Source organism: Furipterus horrens, unplaced genomic scaffold (genome assembly GCF_987537825.1).
Source record: "Furipterus horrens unplaced genomic scaffold, mFurHor1.1.pri manual_scaffold_4, whole genome shotgun sequence".
Lineage (NCBI taxonomy): Eukaryota > Metazoa > Chordata > Mammalia > Chiroptera > Furipteridae > Furipterus > Furipterus horrens.
In genome coordinates, this window is record NW_028327174.1 from 93,008,423 (window position 1) to 93,020,982 (window position 12,560).

General features: G+C 38.9%; 1 protein-coding gene across 3 annotated transcripts; it reads left to right on the plus strand.

Moving 5' to 3' along the window:
• The first annotated feature begins 340 nt into the window (after window positions 1–340).
• Window positions 341–12,222, plus strand: RNF6 (ring finger protein 6). Of its 3 annotated transcripts, none has more exons than XM_090273777.1 (5): window positions 341–638; window positions 1,301–1,386; window positions 3,157–3,367; window positions 4,713–4,808; window positions 9,410–12,222. In XM_090273777.1, exons 3-5 carry the CDS (start codon window positions 3,175–3,177, stop codon window positions 11,161–11,163), a joined length of 2,043 nt encoding a protein of 680 aa, XP_090129903.1. In that variant the 5' UTR covers window positions 341–638; window positions 1,301–1,386; window positions 3,157–3,174; the 3' UTR covers window positions 11,164–12,222. The 3 variants fall into 3 exon arrangements, with proteins under 3 accessions (XP_090129903.1, XP_090129902.1, XP_090129905.1); XM_090273776.1 differs by lacking the exon at window positions 341–638 and adding an exon at window positions 804–1,175; XM_090273779.1 differs by lacking the exon at window positions 341–638 and adding an exon at window positions 820–849.
• The last annotated feature ends 338 nt before the right edge of the window (window positions 12,223–12,560 follow it).

Sequence of the window (12,560 nt, forward strand, 5' to 3'; positions counted from 1 at the left end):
ATTTCCAGGTCCCAATGAGCAAGAAGGGAAAGAGCGTGGCAGGTTAGCTTCGGGATACCTGGATATTAAGAGATAGGTCGGTACAAGGCTGTAGGGTCGCACTCTGTGGCCCGGCTCGGCAAACAAGCGGCACCAAAGCGCAGAGTAGGTGCTGGTACTCAAGAGCGGAAAGCAGGCTGTGTCCCTGGGACTAGCGGCTGCTATGAGCGCTGAGCGGCCGGGTACATAGCACTGCAGGAGGCTCAGCGACGCCCAGCCCTCCGCGCGAGCGCTGAGACCGCAGCATGGAGGGAGGAACGCGGTAGGCCGGCCTCCCGGTCCCACCGGACGCAGTTCTCAGTAGCACCCGCGAGGGCCGGGGCGGCGGTGGAGCCTCTCCTCTGCAAGGAGCCGGTTGACCTGGCTGTGGGGAGGAAGGGCTGGGTCTGCCATTTCCCCTTCACAACTTCCCTCCAGCTGGACGAACCCAAGCTGCAGCATAGGCTTCTGGCCTGTTTCTTCAGTAGAGATTAGAGGCGTAGCGGCCTCCGGGGAAAGCCCCTCTTGCGTCCCTGTCACAGCCGCCGGGATCTGAAAGGACAGCCGCCCACCACAGATTTTTCTCCGGGCAGGAGGAAGACAACGCAGGTTCTGAGGAGGTAAGCTCGGAAGAACTTCTAGGCTCCACCACTCTCCACCCCTACTTCTGGGAGACGCTGAACTAGCCCGCCATCCTTGAGGGCTATCTCCTCTCCGATTGGTTAACTTCTCTGTGACGGACCTCCTGTAACTGGTGATTGGTTCGGCTGCACCGTCTGTTACCCGCTTCCCTTTGCGAATCTAGGTCGCTGAGGGAAGAGTTGGGAAGAGGTTGGTGGGACCTTTCAGCCCAGTTTGTTTATTGTAGTGGGGGCCGTACCCCGGCGCGAGCTTCTGCCGCAACGGTCAGAAGAGGAACCAGTAGCCGGGCGGACGGCGAGGGTGGCAAGAAAGGGCAGGTTGCGAAGTAAACTGGAGCCATCTAATAGCCCTGGCAACCTCCGAAAGGGAACGCGATAGGCAGGAAGGCCTTTGAGAGGGGAGTTGCAATTTCAGGAGCAGGCCAGTGTAGGAGGCTAGGCCTAGTTTCCGCGGTGAGAGAAAGGGCCTGGGAGGAGCTTTTCCTCATCTCATTGTTTGGAGATCTAATTTTCTAGGTGAGCGTCTTAACGGTGGATTCACCGGAGATTTTGTTTTGACTTTGCAGAAGAGTTGGGAAACTACCGGCCGCTCCTAGCCTTCAAAGAGACAGCTTAATCATTTAACTCTTTTATTGCTTCAGATGAGCAACTCTCAAAAAAAAGCACAAAAGCCATTGAAGGATGGACACCATTGCATATATTAAAAGCATGTTGAAAGGAAAATAAGGTATTCACTTTGATTTAATTGTGGTTAATTATACAAAAAAAAAAGTTACCTTTGAGAAGAAGCTCTTAAGTTTTGAATACTGTTAGGGTAGCTTGATTTCATTATAGGATTCAAATTCTTAAATTGTTTGATACAAAAATCATATTACTGCTTTACCTACCAAATATGCTCTTTACTAATGGTGATTTAGTCTGACTATCCTGTAAATAAAAAGAAATCTTGAGTCTTTAGTAATGTTAACTTGCATTTGATTGGATAGTGCTACCAGACATAATAATCACTGTAAAAAATCCTTGAATTTGTAATTTAATGTCAGAATGTGCATGAAATTGGATTGTTGCTTACTCATACAGTAGTTTAGACTTGTAGGCTAGTTTCACTTAACATTTAAAGTAGTTTGCTTCTTAAACACTGAGTCAGAGTTGCAACAGTTGCTTCACTTGCAACCTAGTCATTTGATTGTCCAGCTTCTATTAAGTCATGTGCTTGTTAAGAAATAGCTTATTTCATCCACAGAAACACCCAAATTAGCTCTTAAAGATTGACCTGGCCCTACCCTGGAAAATTCTGACCAAGGATTGGGAATTAGATCTGGGCATCTGTATTTCTAAAAGTTTTCTCTAGTGCGTTTGATGTGTACTCCCAGTCGAGAACAGTTTGCTTTAATGACTTACTAAATAAATATGTTTAAGAAATTCTAGGCCCTGCCTGGATAACTCAGTTGGTTAGAGCATTATCCTAATATGCCAAGGTTGCTGGGTTTCATCCCTGGTCAGTTCAGAGCACATACAAGAATCAACCAGTGAATGAATAAATAAGTAGAACAACAAATCTCTCTCTCTCTCTCTCTCTCTCTCTCTCATCAATAAAGGAAAATTTAAAAAGAAATAAATTTAAAATATTTATGAAACAAATAATTTCCTCCCTTGATTTCCTTGTAGTTTAAAAGTAAGCTCCTGAGAGATGACATTTAAGTATAATTCCAATATCAGGACATTTCACTAGCACTCAGAAACCTCTGGGACTGACAATTCCAGGTTTAGGGATGAGGTGTGAGATGTGGAGACACAAAGTTCTCTGATGCACTTTAACAAACATCAGAGCCATGCTTGGGGTATTTTTTCCTGTTACATTTAAGGAGACATCAACGCCAAGTCTATTCAGTAGGCTAAATTATTTTTACCTCAACAAAGACTATGATTCAAGCTTAAAATTTGTGTGCTAACATGAAGTACCCAGATATTTGGAACATTAACAAGGGCTTTTAGACCAACGTTACTGGGGAGTCAAAAGGTTAAAAAATGAGATAATGACTTTGGCATTCAGGTATGAGAAATGTGTGGTGAAACCAAATCCAGCCTGACTTAAATGAAGGCTTTAGGCAAAGAAGTAGGTCCAGTGTGTTCTATCTCTTAGAAGCTGTTTTTCATTTCATATAAAAGTTCTCACTGAAAGATTTGGTACATGAAGTATTTAAGTAGGGGACAAAATTTAAAAATGAAAATACTGCCCTGACTGGTGTAGCTCAGTAGGTTGGGTGTCTTACTGCAAACCAAAGGTCACAGGGTAGATTCCCAGTGAGGGCACATGCCTGACTGTGGGTGTGCGAGAGGCAACTGATTGATGTTTTTGTCCCTCTCTTTCTCTCTCCCTTCCCCTCTCTAAAAAATAAATTTAAAAATCTTAAAAAATTAAAAATATATGAATTGATTACATGAAGCCATGTGTTGTCCATGATTAACACCTTCAATTATATATATAATTGAACAGAAAACCAGGAATCTCAGGATGAATCATTCTAGATCTAGATCAGATGATGATGGTGAAGAAGCCTCATTTCAAGACCATGATTATCGTGAAAATGAGAGAAGATGGCAGCAAGAGCGTCTCCACAGAGAGGAAGCTTATTATCAGTTTATTAATGAACTCAGTGATGAAGATTACCGGCTAATGAGGGACCATAATCTTTTAGGCACCCCTGGTAAGAGATGGGTAAAAGAGGAGACACCTTTTTCATCAATATAAGGAGGAATTACAAAATAAAGATAGTTTTTTGCCCTCTCTCCCAAAATATAGGGTACTGTTTCTGTGAATTTAAGAACTTTCTAATATAAAAAAAAATAGAAAATCACTGGCTTCTGCATTTTAAAAGTAGATTAAGAATATTATACATGGAGCACTGTTATACAAATGCCAAACTAACAGATGGGTTAATATACATAATAGTATCAAATGTTTACATAGATGGCCCTATTTCTCTTAAGTAATATTTCTACAAATAAAATTATGATAGTTGTGTGTCCGCTGTCCCCCCAACTGCCTCTCTGCTTATTCGCGGTTTATCTATCTGAGGTCTCAGTTACCCAAGGCAATAATTAACTTCCTGAGTACCCTGATGAAATCTCGTGCCATCCTGCCCTGAACATGAATCATTCCCTTTATCCATCGTATCACACTGCTTACACCACCCACCCACTAGTCACTTCTTAGCAGTCTCAGTTATCAGATCAACAGTGGTGGTATTGTAGTATGTGTGTTCAAGTAACCCTTATTTTACTTAATAATGACTCCAAAACCATTCATAGAAATTTAATTAGAGTATATTGTTATAATTGTTTTATTGTCATTGTTAATCTTTTACTGTGCCTAATTTAAAAATTAAACTTTATCATAGGTTTGTATGTATAGGAAGAAACATAATATATATAGGGTTTGATACTATCCACAGTTTCAGGCATCCACTGGGGATCTTGGAATGTTTCCCTCACAGATAAAGGGGGACTGCTATATTTAAAACTCAATTGTTACTCATTTGAGGTATTAATAACTGCCAAAAAGCCCAATGTGCTCTCTAAGGTTTTTACAAATTTATTTTACAGATTAACTCATTGAAACTTGTATATTTTGTGTATTACATATTTATATAGTGCATATTTACATATTGTATATTGATGACCCATACCATTGAGCTGTTGAGGTAAAATTCAAGTAAATAAAGATTTGAAATTTTCTCTAGAAACACTCCCTTCTTAATTTCTCTTTAACTCTGACAAAAATCCATGGAATTATAGCTTATGGGTTCCTAAATGTATTGACTGAGCACTTTATTATTCAAATTAAATCTTAATTTTAACAAAATATTAATAAATGAAACAACCAAAATGATTTGCATCATTTAACTATTTTTAACTGTCTTTAATTTACAGAACATGAAAACAACAGAATGTCTTCTACAGCTAAAGATTAGTCTTACCCTTTATGAGTTATAATAAAACTTATTTAATTTAAAGTTTTTTATTTCAGTAAACAATTCTTTATTGTTTTAGGAGAAATAACATCAGAAGAACTACAACAGCGGTTATATAGAGTCAAGGAACACCTAGCATCTCAGCCTGACTTGAGAAATGGAACAAATACCAGAGGTATTGTAGACTCCTTTCCATAAGGAACAAGTTTTATTAGAGCAATTGCAGAAATGAATTTACTGGATCTTATACAGTATGTTTGTTTTTAATGTTTTCCAGTTTTGGTGTGCTACTCTGATAGTATTTATCTATTATATGCAAAGCAGTATAATTAGGCAATATAAGATGGGGATGCATACAGAGATGTCTTACACAGATTGCTTTCAAGGAGCTCATGTATGTGAAATAGTATACAATTAAGTTAATTACCAGCATAGTTCTTTTTAATCTTAGAATGTACACACTACCTTTTTAAAAGTAATACAACTAAACCTAGCTTCTAAAAAGTTATGCAAAGCGATACAGAAAGACTGACAGGAAATCTGTTTTTCTTGTTTTATTTTGTTGTTTTTGTGTTTGCTTTGTCATTTTATTGAACATACACTAAGTCATAATATAAGAAATTCTGATAAAAAGCAAAGTGCTTGTGAAAAGAATTCCAACTGAATAAGTATATAAAGTTAAAAGCAAAGCCAACTTAATGTCCCTATTATGAGTTCCACTTCCTTCCACAAAGGTATTCATTACTAGTAGTTTCATATGTAGTATCAAGAGCATTATATTAGTTAGGGCAAAGACTATTAATAACCAAAAAAATGCAGTGGTTCAATAAGATAGAAGTTTATTTCTCCTTCATGTTAACAAGCTGGTGAAGATAGGCATGTCAGGCTGCCTTTGCTCTGAGAAATCAGCCAGAGAACAGTCTGGGATTTTACACCAGGTTTATTGAAGGAAGAGGACAGAGGGGGTTAAAGGGAAGAGGAAACTCCTGGACCAACCTGAGGGCCTGTAAGAGCAAGGAGAAGAGGGAAAGGTTGTCCAAGGTCCAAGGAGTCTGCTTCTGTAAAAGATGAGGACTGGGTGGCGGCGGGGTTGGGGGTGGGGTGAGTGGAGTTGGGGGAGTTTGGCGACACAGAGGAACTGCAGGTGGAGGTCAGTTGAAGGAGAATAAGTTGGAGAGGGGAGCAGGAGGAACAAAGGGACCGTCTGCTGTGAAGAGTCAAAAAGGCCTCTGCATATGGAACTTTGGGCCATTTGCCATTACCCTGAGGTAGCTGTCAAGATCAGTAGGAATTTGAGGGTCTAACGTTCCATGTTCTGGCCAATGGCATTTGTTATCAAGAGGATATTGAGGCCAGGCAATCATGGAGAAAGAAATGAGCTTTTTTAGCTTTACCTGGGACCCTATTTGAAGGATCCAGAGGTTCTGACAGAGATTACCCAAAGGGGAGTCCTTTGGAGGTGGGGATTAATGTGCTCCCATGGCACTGAGAGTAATGGCCCAGAGGGTGAGCCTGAGATAAAATGAATCAGGAGGGTTAATGGGTGTCTACACTTAAGCCACTGATTCTACAAGGCACAAAGGCCCCAAGTGAACTGTCCAGGGCGAGGGCATCCCCAGCCGCCTCTGGAAGTTCAACCAAGTGCAAAGGCTCTGAACTATCCATGGAGTGAGTGGGTGTCCCCGACTGCCATGGAAGTTTATTGAGGCGCAAGGCCCAAGGAAGACCGACGTAGGCCTAGGATTTTCGAGCAAAGTCACAGTAGGCTCAGAAACAAGACTTATCAACCTGACATGAGACTCACTCAATGAGATGAAACTCAACTAGTTGGCATCCAGTGTAGATGGAGGGCAGGCCACGGCAAAAGGTCCGGAGGTGGAGATCATCAGATGCTCAGGTCTCTCAAGCATGGTAAGGTGGGAGAGGAAGGGGCGAGAGGGTTCAAACAGACAGGATCAGGGAGTAAGGCCACTGCTACCCTACCTGCAAGCTGCCATTGTGGGTAAGCCAGGGATGTCCTGCCTGCAAGTTACCAGTGACCACTCTCAGAGTCCCTTTACCGGGTTTCAACACTGAACTATCACGCTGTCTTTGCTCCAAGAAATCATTCAGAGAACAGTCTAGGATTTTATACCAGGTTTATTAAAGGGAGAAAAAAGGATTAGAGCTAAGGAGAGAAAAATCCTGGTCCAACTCGAGGACCGGTAGAAGCAAGGAAGAAGGAAAAGGAGGAAGAAAAAGGAAGGAGAAGAAGCTCCCAGTCTACCTTTGAGGGCCTGTAGGAGTTTCCTGCCTATGTACATACAGGCATCATCTCCACCCCTTTCCAAACATACATTTTGGTTAGAATGAGTTTACTCATCAACACATGCAACAGGTTATTTACATCTCCCCGCTTTTCCCAGTCAATATGTCATGCTAGGTCCATTAACATTCTTCTGGGAACAAGCAAAGCCCATTTTTATTTCTAATGGGAGAAGCTAGGACTAGGTTAGTTTGCATATGGTTCGTTTGCATATGTTAAAAGTCCAGGCAGGCAGTCCAGCCTCCCGTGTGTTTTGACAGTGAAAGAATGGTACGTGTAGGCAGCACAGATGCCCTGAAGGAACTGGGCTGGAGGGAGGAGACTGGGACAGAGGAGCCACCGTGCGCTGAGCTTGCACAACCGCAGTAGAATCCACGGTAGAAGCCTAGGTAGAAGCTGCGCTCCCTCCCGCTAGTTGGCACTGACCGGACTGCCATGTCTGAGAAGGCAAATTTTGCTCCATAAAGCCTCCTGGGACCCAGCCAGCCAACAGAGTTTCTACAACTGTGCTGTCCTCATGTGACTATTTAAGTTCTAATGAAATGAAATAAATTAAAAAATACAGTGCCTCAGTCATGTTAGCCACATTCATTCAAGTGCTTAACAGTCACATGTGGCTAGTGGCTTCTGCATTGGACAGGATAGGCATAGAATATCTCCAGTATGACACAAAGTTTTATTGGATGCGGCTGCACTAGGGTACTGTTCGCCTGATCAAGCTAAGTCACAACCATTTCTAGCTGGAAAGCTGGCCTGAAGGTGAGATGTATCACTTCCATTCCCATTGCATTGATGAGAATTTAGTCACATGGCCACAGCTAACTGCCAGGCTGTCCACATGACCATTATACTGCATTTACAATGGAAAAAGGGTAGGAAAGATTTTGTTAGATAAATAGTGAACTCTTGGACCACACTCTTATCACTGCATTCTAGTAATTAAAGAAGGAAGTAGCATTTAGAATGATTAATGTTTACCTGCCTTTTACTCATGTCTTTTTCCAAATTAAAACGGAAATTGGGTATTAACACTTTTTCAATTTTATGTTTAGATATATAAATTGTGCTACTATATTGGTACACCTGGTAATATCAGTCCTTTGTTTTAATTGAAAATGAACTTAACCAAACGTAAAATAGCTTATATCTTTAGAATATGGCTAAAGTTGCTGTTTATTTTATGCCACCAGCAGCTGATTAACAGCATTAAATCAACACTTTAAAAAGCTTTTTATGAGAGATTGCACTAATGAAATGAGAGCAAAGCAATCTCATTTAATAGCTGTTTTTGAGTAGAACAAACTTTAAGGTTAACGTCTATATAGTTAATGTGTATTAGAATGCTTTTCATTCAGTTTTCTTTATTTTTAAATAATTTTTATTATATTTTTTTCATTACCATTTAGTTCCTTTATACGCCCCTCCCCCCCACAATCACCACACTGTTGTTCGTGTCCATGAGTCCTCTTCTTTTTGTTTAGTTTTTTACTTGTATAATCCACTGGTTAAAAATGGAAAACTTAAGTTACTGTAGTAGCAGAGTCAGAGTCAAAGAAGTTTTTCAGGGACATTTATTTCTAAACTGATTCATTCAACAATATTAATTGATAATCTTATTTGTACCAGATACTATTACAGAGGCTGGGGATTTAACAGTGAATAAATCCTAGTCTTCATGGAACTTATATTCTAAATGAACAGAAAATGTATTTTATTATATTAAATATAATGGCTAACATTTATTGATGTTTCCTGTTGTGCCAGGTATTATATACTATTCATTTTATACACAATGTCTTATTTTATCCTCATGAAAACTCTATGACATTTATACTACTATCTCCAATTTACAGATAAGGGTACAGCTAAAGAAAACTTAAATAACCTGCCTAAGTTTCCTAGTTCCACATAAATGCAGATAATATAATTCTAACAATGTATTCAGAAAGCCACATTTCTTTGGCTGTACATTTTTGGCAGTTTCTGAGAAATAGGATAAAATTCCCAATGTTACAAAAATACCTAGTTGCAAAAATGTTGATTGAGTTACTTTTACCAGAAGGATTCCACAAATTTAAGATAATTATATGTAAATTTTGCCAATGTACTTTATTGGTACTGCCATATGAATACAGCAATCTAAATGTATAATTTTGGTATGAAAAATATTTCTTATTTGCCTTAATATTTTGCCAATAATAGACCTATAGAAAGCAGGAGTGAGGATTTTTTCACAGCTTTGCATAAATAGTATTTAAAGGTTTATAATATATAAGTATGTATTATAATATGCTTATAATACCTGGCTTTCTTTTAAAAAGTTGGTTTTTTGCCATTTTCCATTCATTAAAATGTACAGATGTTCTTAAATATGATTTATTTTAATAAAAACTTTTTCTTACAAGCTCTCAATGAAAATCTAGGGACATATTTTAAGAATTGATCTTAAATTAATTTGGTTTACTTTCCAGACTCAGAAGTCCCTAGAGAAAGTTCAAATGAAGATTCTCCACTAGAATGGTTGAATACCTTTCGTCATACAGGCAATGCAATTCAAAATGGACAAAATGGGAACCAAACTCGGAGAGCTGTGAGTCGAACAAATCCTAATAGTGGAGAGTTTCAGCTTAGTCTGGAAATCCACATCAGTCATGAGAACAGAGGATTTGAAACTCATGATGAAGATTATACAGACATTCCACTTTCAGATATTAGCAGTGATCATACTACAAATAGACAGCAAAGGTCAACTAGTCCTGTGGCTATGCGAACACGAAGCCAAACCTCAGTGAATTTCAGTGGTAGTAGTTCTAACATTCCAAGAACTAGGCTTGGCTCAAGGGGGCAGAATTCAGTAGAAGGATCTTTCTCAACATCGGGAAGATTAAGAAATGGACCTTGGGGAGCAGTTGGCATTCCTAGAACTAGGGCTCCACGTGCTAATTTCAGTAGTCACACAAGCCAGTCAGGTGGTAGGGAACTCAGACAAAGGGAGAGGCAGCGATTTGGAGCAGAACATGTTTGGGAAAATGGGGTTAGAGGTAATGTTACAGTGAGGAATACAAACCAAAGATTAGAGCCAATAAGATTACGGTCTGCTTTCAATAGTCGAAGCCGTTCACCAATTCAGAGACAAAGTGGCACTGTTAATTCACAAGGGGAAGGTAGACCTGTGCAACAAACCACTCGAAGGTCTGTTAGGAGGAGGAGAGATACAACTCATGTCCTTTTAGAACAAAATAGAGCACGCAGAGGTACAGCATATGCCCCATTCTCTAACTCAAGGCTTCTGTCAAGAATAACAGTAGAAGGAGGAGAAGAATCTAGCAGACCCTCAACTGCTGCACGACATCCAGCAATCACGCTGGACCTTCAAGTGAGAAGGATTCATCCTGGAGATAACAGAGATCAGGATAGTATTGCAAACAGAACTCGATCTAGAGTAGGGTTCACAGAAAACACAATTACCATTGAAAGCAATAGCAGGGGCTTTCACCGAACTCTTTCTCATTTAGAGCAGTCAGGTATTCGAACCTATGTTAGTACCATAACAGTTCCTCTTCGTAGAATATCTGAAAATGAGCTTGTTGAGCTATCCTCAGTGGCTATTCTGTCAATTTTAAGACAGATCATGACTGGATTTGGAGAACTGAGTTCTCTACTGGAGGCTGAATTTGAGTCAGAGATTCAGAGAAATGGTCAGCATTTACCAGAGATGCACTCAGAACTAAGTAACCTGGGTACAGTGAATGACCTCAGCCAATTCCATGAAGGTTCGTCTCAGGACAGGTGGGCCCAAGAAGACAACACTGGAATGGGTGGTGAAAATGAGACCACCCAGCCTCATACCCAAAACAGGGATAGAAGCAGTAGGCAGCTGGGAAATTCAAATAACTTAGTGGACACTGGAACACTACCTCTTCTTCGCTTTGCTCACTTCTTTTTATTACATGAAGTTGATGATGATGATCACATACATGGTTTAACCAAAGAGCAGATTGATAATCTTTCTACCCGGAACTATGAGCATAACAGTATTGACAGTGAACTAGATAAAATCTGCAGTGTTTGTATCAATGACTATGTAACTGGAAACAAGCTCAGGCAGTTACCTTGCATGCATGAATTTCACATCCATTGTATTGACCGATGGCTCTCAGAAAATTGCACTTGTCCTGTTTGTCGACAGCCTGTCTTAGGGTCTAGTATAGCACACAATGGATGAAGTGATGGATATATTCAATTATACATTTTAGTAGAGCTGAATATTTGCGATGAGCTAACCAGGATGAAAAATAACAGATTATTAGAGTCTAAACTATTTTTGTGGGCTTTTTTAACCTTTTAAAAAGAAAACAGTTATATAAAATTTAAAATGCAGATGTTAAAGTATTCACAAGTACAGAATAGTTAGTATTGCTAGAACCAAATAACCTTTAAAGTGTTTTTATTTTGGTAATTTTGTCATGCTAAGCACTTTTGTATATGCTGCACAGTTCAATCATTTAAAAACCAATCTTGTTTTTCTTAATAGTACAACAGACTTTACTTGGAATTTCAAGTTCCATAGACCTAATACTATCTCCCGACATTGGCGTCTAAATAAACTTTTCATTACCTTTTTATCCTAAGGACAATATCTTTTCATGATATTTTCATGGCTGAATGTTTGCTAAATGTATTTGAGTTACTTTAAATGTTAAATTTAATATGCAGCATACCATATATGTCTATATAGCTATATAATTTTAAGCTTAAAATATTCAGCCTAAAAACTACCAGTTTGTTTTTTATTTAAGCTTTTCAGCTAATACTGCATATGGCATAAAGTTTAATATTTACAAGCTCATCTCTGGGAGGGAGTGGATTAAGATATTTAAAAATAGATAATTTAATGAAGTGTCTCTGACCATCTGACTTATTAGACAGCAAGCAATACATAATCCTGAGCAAGTCTTTCTTTATTCAGAAATAGAACATGGATATTTTAGAACATACAGGTTATTTAACTTGAGTTCAGCCTTTCTGTGATTTTTTTTGAAGGTGCAGACAATTCTTTGAATTAAATTAAGTAATTTAATTCAAATATGCATGGATTCTCAGATTTAATTTTAGATTCTAAGAAATGTCTATAAAGAGCAAATGCATAGATAATATGTTAAGTTCATTTGGAGGCCCAAAAACTCCAAATAAAACAAAACGAAGTACCCTTAAGAGAATGTAGGATTTGTATAAACAAAGTATGCATTGAAGAACTATTTCTGCCAATAAATTTTAAAACAAAGCTGTTTGCGATCTGTTCTGTTGTTATACTGTGGTTTATTCACACAAAAAAATATTTATTTTGTACCTCCTAGGTGCCAGGCAGTATTATAAGTGTTGAGAATTCAGCAGAGGACTAAAAGAGAAAGTCCTTATCTTCACAGGAAGGACATGTTTGCTCTTAGAAATCAAAAATCAATTGACAAAATGAATTACTGTTCTGACTTTTATGATATTGTTTTCCTGTATGATACTGCTTGGGCAAAATCACAAGAACATGTACCTGAAGGCCAGATTCTGTGAGATTTTGATATACTGTATCTCAAGATTTAGTTTTTCGTTATGATTAGTGATTATACA